This window comes from Maylandia zebra, linkage group LG2, assembly GCF_041146795.1.
Source record: "Maylandia zebra isolate NMK-2024a linkage group LG2, Mzebra_GT3a, whole genome shotgun sequence".
Classification (NCBI taxonomy): Eukaryota; Metazoa; Chordata; class Actinopteri; order Cichliformes; family Cichlidae; genus Maylandia; species Maylandia zebra.
In genome coordinates this window covers 36408866-36431537 of record NC_135168.1, presented here as the reverse complement: position 1 = coordinate 36431537, position 22672 = coordinate 36408866, and the positions used below count along the sequence as shown (strand labels likewise).

Genomic DNA, 22672 nt, shown 5'->3' with positions numbered 1-22672 from the left:
CAGTTTTTTTTTTTTTTAGATAATTTTAGACATGCACATGGGCTATGTAAAGTAAGCATACCATAAACTTGGTGGAAAAGTGAAGATTGTGGTTATTGCACATTACAGTCTTACAGGACATACCTGCAAACTTTTCGTGACCTCTGAAGCTAAAATCTTAAACTGGAAATTGGCATTACTGATTCCCAAGTGGTTTGGTTACAGTGCACGTCAAATCAAGAATCACAAGAGTTCGTATCCATTCTTCATCGTGAATGTTTGTTTTGAAACTAAAAGCTTTAGCCAATGGATTACATTTTTATGACGTCTATGAAGCCTTGCAGAACATTCCAAGAGTCACGACTGGACTCCTGAATAATTCAACACAATTGCCATATAGACCCTTGTAAGAGAGCTTTTGTTTAAACATATTGATTTGTATATATTTTTAAATAAGAATGGCTTATTTTGTCTTTATACAAGAAATGTCATTATACCAGCCTGTTCTGTAATATATAATGTGTGGCTCTGACCCTGGAGACTGTGGTCAGATGTTGCAACGGTGTATGGTTTACATAATAAACATGTCGCACTGAATAACCACGATATCGTGCAGTTCTTTATTTAAGAATACCATTCCCCGCATTTCAGTATCTACAAAATAAATCAATGAGGTGGGAAGGTGAACAATTATAGTTGAAATGCCACCAAGTCATAGAATCCTAACTGTAAGGTCATGATCAGAGAAGGTCATCCATTAAGATTGTGAAACTAAGCAACACAACATTAAACTTTGACTTGCATCCTACAATTCTGATCCACTGGCAATGGCATGAAAAGATATTTGAATTTGTAAGCAAGTACCTCTGGATGTACACCAAAAGAAAAAAAAGATATGCCATTGAGCAATCTTTCTTGCTGTCTTCCTATTGGCAAATCCCTCTTCTTGAAACTGATGCAAAGTGCCGTTTTGCAACTGGAACCAGTATATGTGATGTCAGCATTATCACGGGTACAGCAAAACTGCCTATCAATCTAACTCTTGAGCAATATTAACTTTAGTAAAATGTCTGTATTGCCCCACCCACACGTTTCAGCTTCTAGATCAAGTAGCAGCTTGACAAGTTCAAGCAAAGAGCACTTGAAGAAAAGAACACTGTGTGGATAGCATTAGGTGTCAAACCATAGGAATGCAACAAGTAAATTGTATTCATTCTTCTTCTTGGTGTTGATAGTTACTGGCATTTAGACATTAGCAACAGCTTGCATGCAAAGTTGCACGACTTTCTGTTTCTACCTCTACACCAGGGGTGCCAAACACATGGCCCCTGGGCCAGAATCAGACCGCCAAAGACTCCATTCTGTCCAACTAGACAGACTTGGAAAAAAATTGAGAAAAAGGGCATAAATTTGGGACTTTTAACTGTATTTTCTATAAGGTTGACAGCTTTTTCTACTGATAAGGACCTCCTTCGTAACCATTCATAACACACCAAAGTAACTAAATAATAGATAAACAGTTAAATGCAATATCTACAACTGAAACTTCTATCTTTTTAAAGAGGGTCCACAGTTAGAAAGTCATAGTCTGTTACATCCAGTACTTACAATATGGACAGATTTCTTCCATTTAATACAGCAGCATTTCTTTATCGTGTAGAAAAACTGAGACATTCTGCTTAAAATGTACTTCTTTTTTGTTATATGAAGATATCTGAGAAATTCAATGGATGGTTAAACTTCTTATGGATCAAAGTGGGCTCTATGCAGCCCACTATGTCAAATGAGCTTGACATCCTTGCTCTAGACTGTCAAATGCTGTCTGATAAAAAAAAAAAGACAGGCACATTTAGCAAAAAAAAAAAAAAAATCAACATTCACATTTCCCTCATTCACAGTAATGCTGTTCCATACTACAAATCTTGGTATCGATCCAATACCAAGTAAATGCAGGGCCAGGATTGGTTACTATTTGTTATTCGGGTAGCTAATTGGGGGAGAGTAGTATGCCATGAATTATCGTTTTAATCACTACTATATCAATGATTACTTTCCACAATAATCAGTTAACGCAACAAAACACCACTTTCAGCTTTTCAGGTCTTTTGAAACGGAGTCTTTGGAGACCTGGAATGCAAGTTTTTCTGTCTCTAAACCACACAAAAAGGTTTGGACTTTCTTCATAGTGCAGGTTAGTGAGGTTTATTTTTCGATCCATTCCGCCCACCTCTACTGGCTGGGGCCTCTTCTCAAGATGGCGGCCTGGCATTGGTGGAAAAAGGAGTGGGATACATTTTTATGACAACCGGGTTTTTAAAGAAGAAACCGAGGTCAAAAAGTAGACTAAAAGGAATCGTTCCACTATGGTAATTTGCGGAACCCCCAAGAAAATCTATGAAAAGAAAAGGACCGTCAAAGTCAGGAATAATAACGCTAATTGGCTAGCTAACTAGCCGCTAACTAGCCACCAGTCATACTGGCAGGGGTCACGCACGCCATGGCTCCTCACCAGCTGGCTGTCACCCTCCAGTCGGCGCCCTCCATGATTTCCCAGAAAGTGCAGTTAACTTACCAGCTGTTCTTGCTGGAAAATGCCCGGAATAAACTTGAACAAGACCTTCGCAACTTCACCATCAAGGTAAAGCTAGCTGGCAAGCGAGCGACTAATTAATGCATTTACTTACATTAGCTGATATTGCTAAGACCAATGGAAAAAGGTACAGTGTGTTCGTCATTACAAAAACGTGAAATATCAGCTGACTGCCAAAATTGGTTTCCTCTGAACTAATAAACACAATGTATGTGTATTTTTAAATAAACCACACAAATTTCCCCCTTTTTTACAACCAGGCCTATAAAGATGTCCAAGGTTACCTGAATTCATCTTGTCCCAGGAACTTGTTCAGCGATCTCTCAAAAGCTTTAGATGTGAAATGTCAAACAGTCGCAAAGCTTTCAGCTTCATTAAAGGACCTCACAGCTGGTAAGTTATAAATTAATCGTATAGCTACAGATGGATAAGTAACTGTATTAATAAACCTCTGCTGCCTGCTTTCCCTGTCAGACCCGCAGGTTTGTCTTCTTCCTAAGGTTAAAAATGGAGTCAGCGGAAATCAGATACAGCAGCTTGGCATCAAAGAGATTCAGATTACAGATGTTTTTAAGTTTGGGCCCATGTTAAAGAACTCGCTGATGGCGAGCTCAATAGCAAAAGCAATCCAGGTACTGGGAGCCACGGTGTCTCTTCAGCAGCTACAACGCTTCCTCACCTCGAAGCCTGCGGCAGGCTATCAGGACAACATGATATGCAGGCCTTCTTCAAGCCTCACCAGCACTGTTTTGACTTCAAGTTGTGATTTTAAGGTTGAAGAAAAGCAGGTTGATTTTGAGGAGAAGAGCCAAGTGGATGCTGGGATTTTTCCACCTGTCACTGATGAGAGCCGTGACAGAAGTGCAGAGAGGCCTCAAATACTTTTACCTCCCTTAAAAGCTGTTTTCCCCGAGCTCAGTAACCCAAAACCCATGAACACCACACCACTATTACACTGGGGATGTGAAGATGATGTCAAGGTGCAACACCAAAAACAAACATCCTCCCAGCTGCTGCACTTCCTCAGAGCAAAAGTTAAAAACATGGGTTCACTGGAGGTCACGGCCATGGAGTGGGCTAAACGTGCATACAGTTCAGATTTACAGCACCCTGTGTCACCTACCATTACACCACAAAAAGACCAGTTCAGTCACGTTGTCACTGATCTGGTAGAAGTTCTTGCTCCAAAAACTTTGAATGCAAAGTTTGAAACCCGAGCCCCAGTCTTCAGAGTGAAAAAAGCCGAGTCAAGTGGCTCTCTCATCTATAGTTGCGTGATTGCAACACAAACTGAACTCTGGGATATTGGAGACATCTTCGCAGAGGTAGTGGAGAGGGTCTCTGATCCTGGTCCCTTGGGAAGTGAAGACTGCCAAAATATAACTACTCAGCCAGAGATCGTGGGTGTGAATATCCACTGGAAACCCAAAAGTCCCAAGTGCGCAGAGCCTGAATGTGATAACAGTTCTGATGGTGCGAAAATGGCAACAACCAACAGTTTAAAGATTCCCGATTTCCAAATCCGAAGATTTGAAGAGACTGAGGTTGTGGTGTCTCACATTGTGAGTCCGAGCAACTTCTACATCCAGCAGGCAGACTCCCATGAGAAGCTACAGGCCTTTGCCACAGAGTAAGTCATTCATTGCTGAGGCTAAACTTAAGTCTGCTTTTTCTCAGATTTTCCCGCTGATTCACTGATGACATTTTCAGAACTTAAAGAGCCATTTATGCCTTTTATTCATAACCGTTTTCTTTGTAGATTTTTTTTTTCTTTTTTAATAACCCACATGTTTCTGGTCATCATCATTATTATTTTCATTTGGCACAGCTGGAAAGCCAGTAGTTCAAATGCTGAGCAGAACTGCATTCCAGATATTGGAACCGTAGTAATGGGTTGGGTCGCCGAGCGAGAACAATGGTGCAGGAGCCAGGTGATAAAGATATGTGGTGTGAGCAGAGGTGGGTTCTGTCCTTGTGTTGAAATGTTTTTGCAGATGTATGCCTCTAGATGGTAGCAGTGTCACTTTGTTTTCCTGGTAGCCACTTGGGAATATCACACTGGATTTTTAGTCTTGCTTTGTATGCTCTCTGTCTTTTGGATGTAAGATGGTGCTGGGACAGAGACATCCATCAAGGTGGAAGTGAAAAGGTTGGACTATGGTGACACTGCCTGTCTGTCACTGTCAAATATAAAGGAGCTGACCCCTGAAATGGCTACTATACCACTTCAGGCTGTGCAGGTTTCACTGACTAATGTAAGTGGATTTACAGTACACCTGCATGGACATGTAAAAATATTCAGAGAGAGTCATACGGACTGTCCCTGCCAGAGTTTGCATACATGGAAATGTTAAAAAGCTGTGCTGTGAGAGTGTGGGCTTAATTATTTGCATTTGTCCACTATTAGTCACAGCGTTATCTGTTACTTGGTGAGAAAAGGAAATGAATTATCTCAGTTCATGGTATTTTGTGTGTATTTCCTACCCCTTAGGTGATGCCTCTGAATGGGAGAGATTGGTCTGAGGAGGCAGTCGGCTGGTTCAAAGCGACTGTACACAACAGGACCCTCTATGCTAGGCTGTACCCACAGGAAGGCAAAGTTACAGTCGAGCTGTTCATGGAGAAGGGAAAGCTCGGAGCCATGAGGTATCGAAACATAAAACACAGTCAATTAATTGTGGCGTAAAAAGTTTCAGTGGACAGAATTTTAACAGTAAAAAAATTATTACATCACCATTAAACAATGTAAATTGTTAAATTAAGAAGTAGCATGGTGACTGTATAGTAATGTGAAAAAGTCTTGAGCCACAACCCATTTCTTTTTCCTTTCCTTTCATGTATTTTGCTAGGAAAACAAGTGCAGCAGTTTGTTGAAACATATGCAAACATACCTGGAAATGCAGGAAATAAGGCAAAAACAGAGTTTGCACAATTCTTACAAATTTCAAAATCAATATTTGGAATGACCACTTATCATTTTGAATGCAGCGTGAACTCTTAGGCAGCTTCCTTGTCACTTCTTTAAATGGTCTTCAGGAATAGTTCTCCGGGCTTCTTGAAGGTCATTCAGCACTCTTCTTGGGAAGTTTGCTGTCCTTTTGTTCTGTTGAGATGATCCCACACTGCTTCAGTAATCTGCTTTGAGGCAGCCAGTTCATTACTGACTGCGGTTTTCTATCCAGGTATCCTTTTACTGTATTAGCAGTGACATTGGGATTATTGTCATGCTGATTGGCCATCTTCAGTTGGATGCCTTGCAGATGGCATTGCATGGTGGTGGATCAAAATCTTAACAGTACTCATCAGTCATGACAAGATCCCCAGTACCTCTGGCTGAAACTCATTTTTCCGTTTCCTCTGTTAAGCTTTGTTTATTTATTTATTTATTTATTTATTTTTAATATAAGTTGGCTTGGCTAGAAATGGAACCTCAAACCATGACGGCACCAGAAGTTTCATCCTCATAAGACCTTGTCGCCACAGATTTTGCCTGCTACTTCTTTTGTACTCTTCTTGTCCAGTTTGCCCAAAGTCTTTTGAGGACACACTGCACTCCATGCTGAAATATGCTAAGTGTTAAGTTCATAGCTCTTTAGGAATCACCTTGTTGATGCAAAAATATTATTATGCCTGTTAAACTGTTATCTTTGGCATTTTTCATAGATTCAGCAAAAGAAATGGGAAAACATAAACAGGCAACAGGCTGTAGTTTACTTTTTCTTTTTTCTTTTCTTAATGCTCAAATCATTTAAAGGCCACAGTGTTGGGTGGCTTAACAAATGTTCCTCTTAAAATGAGCAAAAAAGCAGCAAGGTTCAAAGAAACACTTTGTAGTCCAGGCTTTCAGAAAGACTTTTGCACAGCACTGTTTCTGTTTGTGCCACAAATAGGCAAAATACAATCATCTACTCTACATTCAAAAAGGACCAATAAGTAATGAACACACTTAACACATCATTTCAGGAGGGGTGCTTCATTGTCTTTGAGACTGGCCCAGAATGGACACGCCATCCACAGCAAACTTAAGAAGACCAGTCTCATCAAAAGAAGTAAGTTACATTATATTTTAAAAATGCATTTTCTCTAAGAGTCCACACTACACTAATATACTTCAATGCGATGTGTTTATTCCTCATTGTCACCGCTCTATGTTGATATTCACAATTTTCCGTTTTGTTTTGTAGACAGTGTTCAGCTTAAAGCCCAGAAACAGGACTCTGACTGGGAGAAGTATCTCATATCATGCTACACTCAAAGGAAGTAGTTCAGGTGTGTGTGTGTGTGTGTGTGTGTGTGTGTGTGTGTGTGTGTGTGTGTGTGTGTGTGTGTGTGTGTGTGTGTGTGTGTGTGTGTGTGAGAGAAAGAAAGAAATTAAAAGTAGATTTATAAAGGATTAACTGGACTAGTACACATTAAGTCATGTTTTTCTTTTGTATCTCGAGCTTTTATTCTTTATGTACAGGGAAAGCATACAAAACTAGTTTTGCTTGTTTTATTTTGACTGTATAATTTAAAGATATTGGTTAACCTGTTCCATTTTGCTGTGTTTAAGAACAGAACTGTATTTCAAGTCCTGATTATTTTTAGCCACTAGACAGTGCCTGCTCAGTCTGATTACCCGCTTTCTATTAAGTTGTATTCATATCTATATTATTACCTTATCTGCATGGTACAACAGGTCTTTTTTGGTTTTGTTTTTTAAATGTATAATTTTTCTTTGATCACAGAAAAGCTTTGCTGACTTAATAATATTGTTCTTATGCAATGGCAAACCTATCATTATTTGTGCAGATTTGCCTTTGAAATAAAGATGTGTTTGCTACAATTGCACATTTGTGTCTCTTCCTTGTGTAGAGAGAATGTAAATGAGGTGCAGTTCATTCAGATTATTAGCAGGCCACCCAAACCCTCCCACTACGGCCTGCGAGTGATGCAGGAAAACCCATGGCACAGTGAGCCACTGTGTGTCATCTGATTGTACATGACAAACGACCACGTTGTGTTGCCGTAAATCATGGTTTCTACTGTTACGTGGAAGGGGGTGTGACCACAACTAACCTGTTGACGGTGCTATGTAAATAATAACTTTTAATATGAACCATTTGGTAACATGTTATATTGGACCTAACTGGACTAACCTGTGTGACTGGGTTAATATATTCTTGTGCTAGTATTGTTGGAATTAAAAAGTCTAGGTAACATCAAAAATTAAAGCTGTATTTTATTTTTAAAGTGCAAATGACAATTTAATCAAATCAATCTTTTAAAGTGCTGTAGCATTCAAATTAGCCACTCCATTAGACTATGCAGTAGTTCCCTAGTTCATATATAATCTGTGTGAATTCGTAAACCTGTTAATGTCGCAGCAGCAGTGACTCGGGTCAACAGCGTCCTTCACTTCCCTGCCCTGCCAAGCACAATAAATAATGTGGCAGGCTGAGGCCTTTTGTGTCCACACAGATTCTTTCTTTTGCCCCGGGGTAGGCGGAAATCGAGGCGTTTGATCTGAATTCTGAAAGAGTCTTGTTGCAGCCCCATAAAGGGTGCCATTGTATGTAAATAGTTTATATAAGAGCATATGACCGCTACGGTGCAGGGCAGTGGCTAGTGGCGGAGGAATGATTAGCATTTTCCAAACGCATGGTGTTCTCAATCCAGCCTTTTGGCTCGCTAAAAAACACAAATTTGAATTTATTTCTTCCCATTTTGTACACATTTTTGTGTACCACCAGCAGCTGAAGGTAAAAATTCATGTTATCTCCTTTCTAATTGTTTTATACTAACATTCAGTGAGAGGTTGGATTTGGGGTGAGTGATGACTGACATGCCCCAGTGACTTGACTTGGCAAATACTTGGCATGCTTACGGTCTCATCATCATTCCCTTTATGGTAGCAATGTTTTACTGAATATGCTTTAAAAGTCACATAATTTTAAGATCTGTTAAAGGAAAACCTTAAAGAACATAGCTATTCTCAAACAATAGAGATCTCTCAAGGGGAAAAAAAAAAAAGGAAAGCCTCAATGAGATGCATGTCTTGCTGCTCCCTTGGAGAAATTTGCTGGCAGTCTGTCAGTCTGTCTGCAGTTGGGCTGTAAGCCAGCCTGGGAGTAGAGTATTAATACAGGATGAGCATATCACGTGGTTCTGCAAATGTTTTGCAATTGGTTTCAACCTGTTGCGTCTTCTGACGGTGCATGATGGCAGGCCATCGCCCCTGTTTTTATACAGCCGGCAGGCTACTTGGCAATTCTTGTCTGTTGTTCCTGACTGCCAAATCCGGCTTGATGCTCAGGTCATACTTCAAGATGGTCATCTTTGGACCCGGTGCTGCTTACGCCGCTTGCACCGCCGGCTGAGCCTGGTAAACCTCTAACTACTCATGTTACACCGGTTCGATTTTTTCTGAAATGCTAAGTTTTGTGTGCAGTTATAGTCTAAAGACCTTATTTAACTGGCAAGCCATTGTGACTTCATGCCAGTAATAAAAAAGGGAGTAAATTTTCTTAGTAATTAGAATTTTGGGTGATTTTTAGATGCAAAGCATCCCACACATGTAACTGCCTACACCTGTAAAAACTTATATTAATCCCCTTTTCCCCAGACCTGGAGTCGAAAATGAACTGGGGGTCCTTTTATGCCGTGATCAGCGGTGTAAACAGGCACTCTACTGGCATCGGACGCGTCTGGCTGTCTGTCATCTTCATCTTCCGCATCCTGGTCCTGGTGGTTGCTGCGGAGAGCGTCTGGGGCGATGAAAAGTCCGGCTTCACCTGCAACACCCAGCAGCCCGGCTGCAATAGCGTCTGCTACGACCAGTTCTTCCCAATTTCACACATCCGTCTGTGGGCACTCCAGCTCATCCTGGTCTCCACCCCTGCACTCTTAGTGGCCATGCACGTAGCCCACCGAAGGCACATCGACAAGAAGATCCTGAAGAGGGCAGGCCGCAGTAGTCCCAAAGAGCTGGAACACATCAAGAACCAGAAGTTTCAGATCACGGGCGCTCTGTGGTGGACATACATGATCAGTATCATCTTTAGAATAATTTTCGAAGTGGCTTTTCTCTACATCTTTTACTTGATCTATCCTGACTTTAAGATGGTGCGTTTGGTGAAATGTGACTCATTCCCTTGCCCCAATACGGTGGACTGCTTTGTCTCCAGACCGACAGAAAAGACCATATTCACTGTGTTCATGCTGGCAGTGTCTGCGGTGTGTGTGCTGCTCAACCTGGCAGAGGTGGTGTACCTCATAGGCAGGGCCTGCAAACGGTCCTTCCGCAGCTCTGAAGACGAGTCAAAGTTACCATGGATAAGCCAAAGATTGTCCACTTACAAGCAAAATGAAATCAATCAGCTGATAGCAGATCATTCTCTCAAGTCTAAGTTCACTGTGACCAAAAAGAGCCCAGCCGAGAGGGGTGAGAGGTGTTCTGCTTTCTGAGACTCTCTTGAACTAATAAGCAGTAACCTCACCTGACCACGTAGTATCTCATGCATTAAAGTCACATATATACTGTGTATTAGGTCAATTTCAGCTTTTTGGCTATTTATTTATACATAATTCAGTCAGTGGATCTTAGATACTTGTTTTTATCTGTTCATTTTTACTCACAAATATTGGCTGCCGTTCTCGCCTAAACTAGAGTCTGTAGTGAAGGTTTAAAGACCAAACTGGTGCTTAAGAACATTTTAACTCAAATCCAAGGTGGCTGTTGTTACAGTAAAACCAAGCTTACCTTGATTAGATCTTTAGGGTTTTTTTTCTTTGTTTTTCTTTTTTCTGGATTCCACAATGCTTCTGAAGGCTTCCATTATATTATTTTTTTAGTATAAATAGCAGTTTGTCAAGTTGTTGACAAGCTTAGGCTGACTATTAGTGTGATGCCTTGTTTTTGTAACAGCCGTATTGTTGTTGCAGCTCAGTATTCTTAGAAGAATAAAACAGGTGTACAGAATTGTTGTTGAATATGAGCAATTTAAAACATACCAGTTATAATTGGTGCAAAAAGTCTGTAAAGATTGCTGTTTGGAAAAGGGTTTGTAATCTGTACATAAGTCCACACCATAGCAGATCATTCGATACTGAAATTTAAGAAAATTGTGGACGCCACGATTCCAAACTAAACAAACGAAAACACGTAATGGTAAAAGTCAACCGAAATGCTCTGAAACATCACTTTGGTCCTTTAAAAATCAGAGGTTATTGAAGGAGTTGAAATGCTGGATGAGAAATTCAAAAAATGAAACCATTAGAAGCTAGTGGATGTATAGGAAAGCACATATAAATGGGTAAAATGACTTGAACAGCTGTTAACAGTATGGTGGTTAGATTTTATTTGATGGTCACTGATTTTTTCTGAACTTAATGTAGACCGCTTGTTGCTACAGTTGGTGCTAGAAAATTAATTTTCAATTCAAAACAAAACAATGTAATACTGTCCAAACATGATTGCCATGTCATCACCGGTGCCTGTAAGCCACAGTGTTGAAACCAGCTGCCTAATATCATGCCATCAAAAGAGCTCAAATGCACTGAAGCATGAAACTTTGACTTTTTGAAGTTGTGTGTCTGGAGAGTTTGGAGGCCAGGTTACTACCTTGATCTGTTGTGTTCAGATGGTAGCACTCTCACGCATGGAAAGAAGTTTCCACAGAGAACACTGTTTTGTAAGGATGTTCAACCATCAGCGGTTTTAATATTGTGGCTTCTACATGTGTGTGTTCACTTTGACTTGTCGGTAAACCTTCATCAATTTTCAGCTCATAATCCCCAAAAAGTTAAAAATGTCGGTGTTAGTCTTTTCCGCTTGTCTGCAGAGGTACCTCAGCTTAGAACTTGTCCAGTCTCATTACTGCAGATATATCCTTGAGTTAGAATACCTTTCCTTACTTTTCATCTTTGTAAAATTTTCTTCCAGTGGGCTTAAATAAATGTTTGCAGCTGACGTACTGTTTAACAGACCCTAGTATTAACCATGACGATATATTAGTGAACATCTCACTTGTCCTGTAAATGTAAATAAAATGTAAAGTAGCTGTTTATACAAATCGTTTGCCATGTGTGCGTGTAACATACAAAAAACCCTTTCTAAATGCACCTGTAGCATTTTACATCCAGGTAATCAATCCAGATAAACTATACAATGGGTTGAAACAGTGTACATTGTGGATTATGAAGAAATAAACTGGCAGATAATATGAGATTATTTAGCAAACATGCAGTGTGTTGTTTCTTTGAGTACCTGATGAAATAATGAAATATGTCTGAAGTGAGTTGTTGTGTTTAGTAGCTAGGATTTTAACTCATTGAAACTCAGCTTTTTTAATAAATAAATACATTTACCCCTTTCCTGTCACTGTGATTTGGAACTTCAGGATGCCAGTAGTTGTTCATCTCCAAATCATTCCTGCACCACCACCATCCCATCTCCACCCCCATGATAGGAAAAGAGACCCTTGTGATATATTTAGATCTCGGGAACACTTGTGGCCAGACAGACTTAGCAGACAAGATCATTGGCCAGCTGCCCTGTCACTCGCCGTAGCATGCGAGCAGGGGTTTGTTTAATAGTTTACACTGGACAGTGCACACCGTGCCAAATTTAACCGAGGGGGGAGGGAGGGTCAAGGGAGAGCAGGTTTGTTGGTTGGTTCTTTGGTTGAGTGTGTGTGCATATGTGTGCTGTGGCCGGCTAAAGACCCCTGGGCCTGGATTCTGATTTCTGCGAGAGTTGTATTTGAAGACAGAAGACTGAGTCACTGAGCTTGTCGGCGTGGAACTAAGTTTGTGGCTCGCAAGAGTCTGCTTTTCCTGTCCATTCAAGGGCATTGTTGGGGGTCCTAAGATTAGTGTTGCACTGAGGCCAGTCGGTAAAGCAGTGAGGCCTCATGGACCCTGCCAGACGTGGGAAGCTTTGCCACAGAGGATGTATGAGCTGACACGGTGACTTTCTCCAGTAAATGTAAGTTTTCTGTGATTTTTTTTTTTAACTTTATGCTTTATAGACTGAAATATTTGTTTCTTCAGGAGTTTAAATTATAGTCCTAAACCTAAAGTTAACTTATTAATGGTTCATGCTGTGGCCAAATGCTGTAAGTGCAGGTTAACAGCTGTCTTATGTGAGAACAGAAGTTGAAGTTGTTTCACTTCTTTTTCCTCGAATGATGGCATTATTCTTCATTGTAATGTGGGATCTCACACCGTGGAGTGCGGGTCCCATATTTAAATTGCTGTCCAATCTGCGATAGCTGGTGCTGGCTCCCTCAGCGTCAGCCCACCTGCCACATTTCAACACTTGAATTCATCCTCCAGAGCAGCATACCTTCTACTTCCACTCTTACTACTGTATAGACCATTCATCAGAAGCAGAATCTATTTAAAACCTAATGTGTCACAGGAGCTGACAGCTCTAACATTACTCAACTGTTTCTAATTCACACTCCCACCACATCTGCCCAGTGTTTGATTTCACTTCGTGTGGCTCGTGTTGCCATGGCGTGGGTCATGAAGGCCAGGAGCCGCAGAATCATGTCTGAAACCTGCTTTCCTCCTGTCCACACTTGCCAAATATATACCCTCCCAAAGTAAATATAATCCTGTTTGCACCCACGCGGATAAGACCACTACCTGCTCAGTGGCGGCCGCCCAGTTGGACGCTCAGTTAGCAGCTTGGCTCCCAAAAGACTTGGTTGTTCTGATCTCTGCTGAACTTGGTAAGAGAATTTTTAGTCGTCAGGAAGGATGAGGCGTACGCTCAGGATTAGTTTTACTGTAGTCATTTAATCTCTGTTGCTGTGTACAACAGTCTATAGATGAAATAACTTTTTCTATTTTCAAATCCTCTGTAGTCCTAGATCTGACCTCTCACAGCCATGGGGGATTGGAACCTGCTGGGAAAGCTCCTGGAAAAAGCCCAGGAGCACTCCACCGTCGTGGGGAAGGTGTGGCTCACTGTCCTGTTCATCTTCCGCATCCTGATCCTGAGTGCTGCGACAGAGAAGGTGTGGGGCGACGAGCAGTCGGGCTTCACCTGCGACACCAAGCAGCCCGGTTGCGAGAACGTATGCTATGACATCACTTTCCCCATATCTCACGTCCGGTTCTGGGTGCTGCAGATAATCTTTGTATCCACACCGACTCTGATATACCTGGGGCACATTCTCCATCTAGTCCGGATGGAGGAAAAGCAGAAGGAGAAAGAAAAGGAGAGAGAAAAGGAGCACAGTCATCAATCAGACAAACAGACTGTCATTGTGGATGTGAAGCACAAGAAGGCTCTGATAAGAGACAATAAGGGACGAGTCCGCCTGCAGGGGGAGCTTTTGCGGACATATGTCTTCAATGTGATCTTCAAGACGCTGTTTGAGGTGGGCTTCATCGTGGCCCAGTACTTTTTGTACGGCTTTGAGCTCAAACCCATGTACACATGTGACAGACCCCCCTGCCCCAATGTGGTTAACTGCTACATATCCCGCCCCACAGAGAAAACCATCTTCATCATCTTTATGCTTGGAGTGGCCTCTGTGTCTCTGTTCCTCAACCTCATAGAGATCTACCATCTGGGTTTCACCAAGTGCAGCCAGGGCATCACCTTCAGGAGGCGCAACCAGTCCAATGGGAGTATCTCCAAGGAGCCTGGCGAGACTGCAGTGCCATTTGCCCCAAGTTACGATGACTACTTCCACGAGCACCGCCAAGTCCAGCCAGCTTACCCACCAGTGCCGTGCTACACCGCGGCCACAGACTCGTCCTTCCACCCCTACCACAGCAAGGCAGCCTACAAACAGAACAAGGACAACTTGGCGGTGGAGAGGAGCAGCACCAGCAAGCCAGAGGAATGTGACCTGAAAGGAAAGAAGGGAGCAGGATCTGCCCCTGGGTCACCTACGCAGGCCAGGCCTGGCCACAGTGCCAAACACAGCAACAGCAAGACTAGAATAGACGATCTGAAGATATGAGGAGGTTTATGTTTCTCTGAGGGGTCTTAAAATGTGCAAGGGGATCATATGTTGCTTGGAAGTGTTCATACATGCCAAACTGACTCCCCTCTTCAAGATGGCACTGCTTTGACTCATTCCAGCTTAGAGGGGAGTAGTATTTACAGGGCACAGAGAGAAGCCTGAAATGGAACCACAAAAAAACAGCAACAACATTTCTGATAAACTTTCACAATAAAAGAAATTCTGCTTCTTTATATGTGGAGAAACAAAGTTGGATCTCACTTCAGACTGTAGCATTAAATGTTAGATACTAGTCTGTCGCTGCGGCAACAGACTAGTATTTGTATCTGTGTTTTCTAAGTTGTGTTGACTGGTATGAATCTTTCCACCATTCAGAGAGGGTCTGCTCAGGTTTACAGTGAGCTCGTCTTTATTTTTCTCAATGTGTGAAACATCTAGAATTCAGGGCTGGAACTTGCACAGCACTGACCTGACCTCATTCGTGGAAATCAGATAGGGAGAAAAGTTAAATTTAACTCCCTTTAAATGTTTTGAGGTCATCATCTAGCATAGTTCACTTGCTTAGACTTGAAGTAAAGAGTTGTGCAATACCTGACAATTTATTGGAGGCTTGAACTGCTGTTACTAATTCCACAGTGCGCCTCAAAAACAGATATTGCACGGGTCTCAGGAGTTCCCACATTTTTACTGTCTCTTTCCTTCTTTTTTTTTTTATTGAGGCAGCCAGAAAGTAGGTAATGAAAAGCATGTCGATTGGTTTATTCTTGTTCATGTCTGGATTTGTGGCGTTTGTTTGCTTTGAAGCACTTGATGACAACCTTGTTTGCAAATCTGCTTGAAATAAATTGTCTTAAATTTGCACTTCAATTTGTGATTTTGAGTCTTTATCACACTGCAACTATTCATATGTCATAACCCTGGTGATAATACATGAAAACCAGCTGTAATATTGGCCCACACAGAAGCTGAAATGCAGCGCAGCTCTGAAGGCTTCTCTTTTGAAAACGATCACACTGTTAACGAACACGGGGTCTCTGAAATGAGGACATGCCACGTGATGTTTGACTCATCATTTTAACGTGTTTAAAACAGACATGTTGAAGCGAGAATAAACACGTGGAAAGTCTTTGCTGTCTGCGTGTCCCTCGCATGCATATCTTATACTCATCTGTGCCAAGAAGGCACACATCGCTGGCATGGAAACCTTGAAACTCATAGCATGTACATCATGAGGAAGCACCCTTGTGACTCTATGCTTGATGCCTCAAGGGGTTCATCCATCCATTTTCTTAGCTTATCCATCCGGGTGTCATTGTAGTGTTTTCTAGATTCATCTAAATATCGATAGTACTGATACCAATACTGATATCGGTATGAGATCAATACGAGCATGATAGGATCTTTACTGTGTTTCTATCCTCAAAGTTCAGTATGTAGCCCACTAAAGTGTGTTGAATAATTATCTTTTTTTATACCTCAAACATGCGCTATAAAAAATATCTGAACCTTTTTTGTCTTGACTGTCACGTCTGTTTCATTTATAGCCTACACCACGTTTAAACAAAAGTCAACCCAAAGGGCACATTTACATTTTAGGTGTCCATAGAAAAAAATTAAAAATCTTTTCAAAATAAAATAAAAGTTGAAAGGTGTGATTTGTTGTGTCAAATAACTTTTGTGGAAATTAAATCATTAAAATATGTTCCGAATTTGCAAATTAATGATGATTCATGATGGAGTCATGACATATTATTCTCCTCTACATAACCTGCCATTATATCATATATATATATATATATATCAATCAGAGGGCTACAGTTTCTCAGTTTCTATCTGCAATGAGCAAAAACTGGACGTACTAGACTATTCTTGCGTCTGTTGTGGTGCCAAGCACAATATGCTTTACATCCCTCGTGTGTTACTTGTGAAAACACATAATAGCGCAACAGACTAAAGAGTCAGCTTCATCAATCAATAAGTCAGTCTTTAAAAAACATTCCACCCATCTTTGGAAATGAAGATAAAAAATGGAGGCGATATTGAAATAAAAATGTGACCATATTTGAGAGAGAAGAAAAAAGATGACAGATGAAGAGAAATGAGTGCGCTTTGAAATGAAATCCTTCTGCAGGGCTTCACTTTCACCATCAGATTGTTGGACTGTGATAGAAGATGTCCAGCGTAGCACATTTTTGGACATATTCAGCACATTCTGATAAATTATCTACAGCCATAAAAAGTTCCGTCTGTTACATAAAGCATAAATAACCTAAGAGTGGCGCTTTTATCTGTTTCCTGCTTCACAAAAATAAAAGCATCCATGAAACACATTTCTTGGACAAAACTGCGTTTTTTCTAATGTCCCGGGAGGTTTTGATAAATGTAGCATGACCACCAAGGACGACAAAAAATATTGTTATTTTAATTGGGGTGATGGACCAAAAATATTATGCTACTGATGCCTCATGTCTGTCATTATATGTGTGTTATTAATACTTTCTTTGCTTCACATGATCTCTGTTTAATATAACAAAAAAAAATTAATGACTAAAAGTATACAGAGGTGTTCTGTGATTGTAAATTGAAAGAATTGCTATATATGACAGCTGGGATAGGCTCCAGCTCAACTCCTTTCCCTGAATTAGAGATGGATGGATGGATGGATGGATGGACAACTGACTGACTGACTTATTTCACTTGAAGGTTTAGCCATTTTCAAATCCCCCAAACACTACAGCAGGATCTTGTTTTTGACTCAGTTCCAGGTTTCAGAGACATCCATTGATAGATTTCCTTGTGCACTTAGCATTATCATCCTTTTTAAAGGTGCACTTCCTGTTAAGATTTGGCTCATGGACAAATGGCTTTGCATTATATTCAAGCACTCTTTAATGTGATGCAGAATGTACACAGGTGAATCAGTAAATGCTCTATGTCCTGTCCCTGAGTTAGCAAAGCCACCCTGAATCACATTTTCACCGCCATTTTTCACAGCTGGTTTGCAGTTCCGCTACTGCAAAGACAACTTTGGCCTTTGTCAAGGATACTGTTACAGTTAGAGAGCATAATAGTTATTATACCTCTATGTTAGCTGTAAAAGTGGCTCTGTTTGAGTTTTCCTGAAAGACTTCATATTCTGGTCATCTATTTCTGATTGTAGCTACATGCACTATGACACTACAGCTTGCAAGAGTTACCTACATGAATTTTATGGCTTCATGGAGTCTTCTTGGGGTGTATTTAGTGGAAAAATCAATTGTTGTTATTTTCCTTACTATGCAATATTTTATTTGAAGATCTTTGTGGTTTCTTTCTGACCTTAAAGGTATCTAAAATAATAATGATAATGATAAATAATAGAAACTCGTTCTGAAGGACTTTAGGCAGGTCTTTGGATCTTACCCTGATGTCACAACACGTGTCACATCAGAGAGGACACCAGAGCATAAACAGGATAGGTTTTTCACTCCTTGATGAGCGTCTGGTCATTAGCACCTAATCTAAAAGCGCCTGATGATGAAACTTTAGTCAGTGATTTGAAAGTATGATAGATGTAGAAATCTATGTGACATATCAGTTGTTTCTGGTAAACCTAACATGTAGCTCTATGTACTGAGAATTAAATTGTCTTGAATTCTAAGTTTTAAACACCTACACAGATGAAACTGTGAAATAAAACCTTCTAAAGTGTTGAAACATATCCTGCTGTCTTCTCAAAAGCGCCTGAGCTGAATTTCATGGGAAATAACAACGCAGACTAACACAATAAAGTGCCTCCTTCGTTGTGTTTAATGGTGGATATGATCTCAAGTGTCCAGATGAGTTATTCTCCTGTCTTACTCTGTTTGCTCCCCGAGGTTTCAGTGTGGTGGACTTTATTTTCCACCAGCTGTAGCGTGGTACTCTACTGCCCTCTTTCTTTACTTTCACTTAAACACCAACACAGCTGCTTGTTTGAGCTTTGCATCTGTTGGGCACGCCATCTGCTGGGCAGGGAAATCTAAGTGAGGGAGGCATCTGATACACTCAGCAGCCACTTCATTAGGTACATGTTCCTGGTATTGGGCTGAACTCCCCTTTTTGCCTTCAGAGCTGCCTTAATTCTTTGTGACAGAGATTCAACAAGGTGCTGGAAACAGCCCTCAGAGATTGTGGTCCATATTGACACAACAGCATCAGACAAGCTGCGTCCATGATGTGAATCTCCCGCTCCACCACATCACAAAGGCGCTCTACAGTGGGGCCATTCTCCTCTGACCTCCGGCCACAACAGAGCTGCCGCTCACTGGGCATTTTCTCTTTTTCAGACTGTTGTCCGTAAACCCTAGAGATGGTTGTGTGGAAAATATTCAGATCAGCCCATCTGATGCCCACAACTGTGCAAGGGTCAAATGAGCTAAATCGCTTTCTTTCCCCATCCTGATGCTCGGTTTGAACCTATGCTTGGCTAACATTTGTGTTAATGAGCAGCTGAACAGGCGTGCTTAATGAAGGCTGGTGAGTGTATGTTCTACTACATGCAGTATGAGCTGATGTAAAGTGCACCAAGAACATTTGTGCTATACATGAGTTATCTGAACTCTGTTACAGGACAGAGTATACAAAAGAAAATCATCAAGGAGTGCTGACGTGTATCGCTTGTAACCCTTCATTTAGGTAGACGCTCAGCTCTCTCTGGCCTGCTTTTCATGTCACTGACACTATGCATTCAACCTGCTAATGTGTGCTAAATGACAAAGAGCCAAAAGCAAAGCCTGCCCTTGCCCCATCTTTCTGTTGTTGCAAGGGTAAGCGTATGAAATATCAGCCAAAGGAAGGGGGGGAGACATCTGATGTTTGCTGACTGAATCAGTCTGATTGCTCGCAGGCCTGTCACCTCATCACCAACACCAGCCTGTTAAACTCACTGCAGGCAGGCTGCACAGCTCCGACTCTGGAGTACAGTGTGGGAGCTACACACACATAAAGCGGTGCTGGTGAGAAGAGGCTCTCATAGTGTGAAGGGAAAAAACGAAGAGAAATCAGCTGCTGACATGGTTTCCGAGGCAGAAAACGTTGTTACGGCCAGGCAGCTGCCGGGTCTTATCCCTGCTTCTTTTACCGCGCTGTCTGTGGGAACTGGCTGACCATTTACTGCCACCATGTGACAATTCAGACTCCCTGCAGAGGTCAATAAGGTATCTTCCCAGACATGTGAGACAAAGCTTGTTTTATTTTGGCAACCAAATTCTAATGGTTTTCACTACAGTCTTTATCAGGCCTGGGAAAAATCTGGGTCATGTTAATGAGGTTTGCAAATGTTTTCTTTATTTCATTAAGATATTTTTATGAATTAAATAATCAGTTTTGACAGTTTTCCACACTGAATGTTAGGATTGGAACTGTTGTGACAATGTGTAAATGTGCTTCTGGGGTGGACTATTAAAAATAAGTTTGTTTACGAGGATGTTTGATCTCTGTGCGCACATTTTTTGGTTAGTTATGGCAACAAATAGTAGGGGAAGTCATGACCTCTTGTGTGATAAGGCTCACTCATCACATGCAGGCCTTATTCATAAAAATACAACAAAAAACAAACAGTTCATCCAAGATTTAATCAGAGGATTGCAAAAGATAATACTTTAAATGTGTTTTTTAATATCACATTTATAGTAGTCAGTTTGTTGTTCTGGTATTAGACCATGTAAAAAAACAGGACGCACACTAGAAACCTGAAAACAAAACTCTGCACTTTATTAAAAATAAAAGATGATTTTGTAGAGAATCAGTTTAATTCTTTAACCAAGCACAAATCGTTTCCTTTCATCTTTGTATTTTTAGAAAATACCACTAGAAACAACAAAAATGTACACTTTCCAGTTTATTTGAACAAGTCGGCACTCACATCTGCATGACGACCAACGTCACTGGCTACATCATCGACACAAAACACACAAATTTAAATACAGTGTGAATTAGGAACTCACTGCAACACCAAAGTTTCATAATGTCGCCACGCTACGGCACACAAACGCACATCAACTGAAAGAAAACCAAATTTAAACACGATTTAAAAGGGTTAACAGATGACTCGAATGATATGGTTTGCGTGAGATTTAAGCACATTATGGGTTTATAATGATGCTGAGAGACATCCTCAAATGTACAACAACTGAAATGTGATTAAAATAACATGACTTCGAGCTAATTGAAGCATTTTGGAAGCAAATCTTTCATATGCATTAAACATGAGGCAAAGTGTGTGTGCGTGCACACCTGCACACATCAGTCAAAACCCAAGATGCTTTCCTACAAGACAAACTCTTTGCTGAGAAGGGACTTAGAGCACTTAGCCAAATGGCAGCTTATGACAAAGCCTCTTAAAAACCACGGCTGTCCTCTGTTGACAAAAGTAATATTTTCAGAGAAAAAAAGAAAGTCAAGAAGGCGGGCCCGCTGAGGCTGGTGAGCAAGCACACTCAGCAAGCTCCACTCCCCCCCGCCATTGCCGGGGAACACAGAGTAGTTTCAGGCTTTAACCTCGGAGCTCTAATGCAGCTCATTGTAGATGGTCTTACAATGCCCATGACCTGGGAGGGGGTGTGAGGGGAGGGGGGTGGGCTTGGATCCCTCCCCACGTCGGTCGGTCTGTCTCCTCTGGTCTTCTAAGCTGATAAGGATATGCCTTAATCATGTTTGCCCTTGCCTTTAGGCGCGCCTTCGTTCCAGGCCACATAAACAAACAAAGCCAGAACCACATGCACAGCGAGCACCGCAACAATGGCTGCGTAGAAATAACTGTCAGAGCTTGACATCTTCATCGAACCTACGAAACAGAAGCAGAGCGTTAATGGCGACGACCAGCAGCTGCATCACGGAGTTTAAAGTGTCACAAGTCAGGTTTATATTGAGGTGCTAAACACAACTTTCTCTGGCACAGAATGAAACCCAGAAAAATAAAAGCTGCAGTGGCTTGTTATGTCTTTCCATATAAACCTACAGCATCTCTGGTTGTATTCGATTATTGTGGGTGATATAAACCAGTATATTTGTCATTGTGGGTACTGAGGAGGTCGTCAAATGTGATAATTATGGGGGAAAGAGTTCCGATAAATCCCTAGATCCAGAATAAATGCACATTCTCATCTGGATTAGCTTTATTATATCATCTAAAATGGAAATGTTGGTATGGAATGACAAATACTATGCTAAAAGACTCTTACTATTAGAGCTTAAAGATAAACTGACTGCTCTATTAACCTGTCAGCAGATGACCACTGATCAATAGATTTTAAAATCTGGATGATGTGCTACGTTTACAAAATAAAGTAAAAACCCCAAGAAAATGTGAAAGCAGGAACAGAGTGGAGGTAAGTCCACAATCATCCGGACACACTTCACCTTCAAAGATGTACGCCTTTGATGCGAAATAGAGTCCAATGGGCACCGTGACCATGAGGATGGTGAAGAACAGCAGAGTCTTGAGGGCTGAAACCAGGGAGCTTTCATTTCTGCAAAGGAGCACAAGTTCATGAGTCAGCCGGGATCAAACCACACAGCGACGGGGGCTCTGACACGCTGACTACGGATGTGGATGTGTACCCTGGTGAAAATTACATCTATGTTCCCGGATTGTGCCACATAAAAGATATGTCTCTATGGCAATGAACGGCACCGCAGAGCTCGGGTTTTCAGGTCACTAGGTATACAAGCTAGCCGTTAGCTTAGCTAGTTCGTTATACTATTTTCTCACCCTCTGAAATACTGCGGCGGTGGGGCGGAAGCGTCCAGAGATGCTTTCATAGATCCGTCCATTGCTGTACTGTAAATGAAGCGACACAACGACGAAACTTGTGCGCGAATATTCTCGCGTTTATTCTCTGTAAAGCGTTGTGTTGACAGCGCTAAAATCGCTTCTTCCGGGATGGTCACGAGACTGGTCACATGATGAGATTAGACGCCAGATAGTCTCGCGATGACAGAATGTATTTGCCCGAGTAATCTGAGGATATAAAGGCTGGCTTTATCTTTCAGCAACATAAAGCATCGGACTGTTGACTGCTGTAGAATCATGAGGGTAATTTGCAGCCCAGATGTTGGTAAAAGTAGACTATTCACCACTTTCTGTTTGGGAAATCCTTAAAAGATTCAAGTTCAT

The 22672-nt window shown here is 41.3% G+C and overlaps 2 protein-coding genes and 1 non-coding gene across 4 annotated transcripts; 2 read left to right on the top strand and 1 right to left on the bottom strand.

Moving 5' to 3' along the window:
* The first annotated feature begins 1993 nt into the window (after positions 1-1993).
* Positions 1994-11780, top strand: LOC101485220 (uncharacterized). Its single transcript, XR_013101427.1, has 10 exons — positions 1994-2617; positions 2830-2962; positions 3044-4199; positions 4398-4528; positions 4676-4824; positions 5061-5215; positions 6533-6618; positions 6754-6894; positions 7936-8030; positions 9156-11780. It is a non-coding gene; the product is annotated as an uncharacterized LOC101485220 (transcript).
* A 435-nt stretch (positions 11781-12215) lies between these two features.
* Positions 12216-15396, top strand: LOC101486160 (gap junction alpha-3 protein). 2 transcript variants are annotated; one of them, XM_004541014.5, is made up of 2 exons: positions 12216-12536; positions 13423-15396. In XM_004541014.5, the coding sequence occupies exon 2, from the start codon at positions 13447-13449 to the stop codon at positions 14530-14532; it is 1086 nt and encodes a 361-aa protein (XP_004541071.1). In that variant the 5' UTR covers positions 12216-12536; positions 13423-13446; the 3' UTR covers positions 14533-15396. The 2 variants fall into 2 exon arrangements, with proteins under 2 accessions (XP_004541071.1, XP_004541072.1); XM_004541015.4 differs by lacking the exon at positions 12216-12536 and adding an exon at positions 13171-13287.
* Positions 15397-20382: 4986 nt separating this feature from the next.
* On the bottom strand, positions 20383-22467 carry vma21 (vacuolar ATPase assembly factor VMA21). The gene is made up of 3 exons (XM_004541016.4): positions 22268-22467; positions 21916-22025; positions 20383-21340 (listed from the first exon to the last, which is right to left on the bottom strand). Exons 1-3 carry the CDS (start codon positions 22327-22329, stop codon positions 21201-21203), a joined length of 312 nt encoding a protein of 103 aa, XP_004541073.1. The 5' UTR covers positions 22330-22467; the 3' UTR covers positions 20383-21200.
* Between the last annotated feature and the right edge of the window lie 205 nt (positions 22468-22672).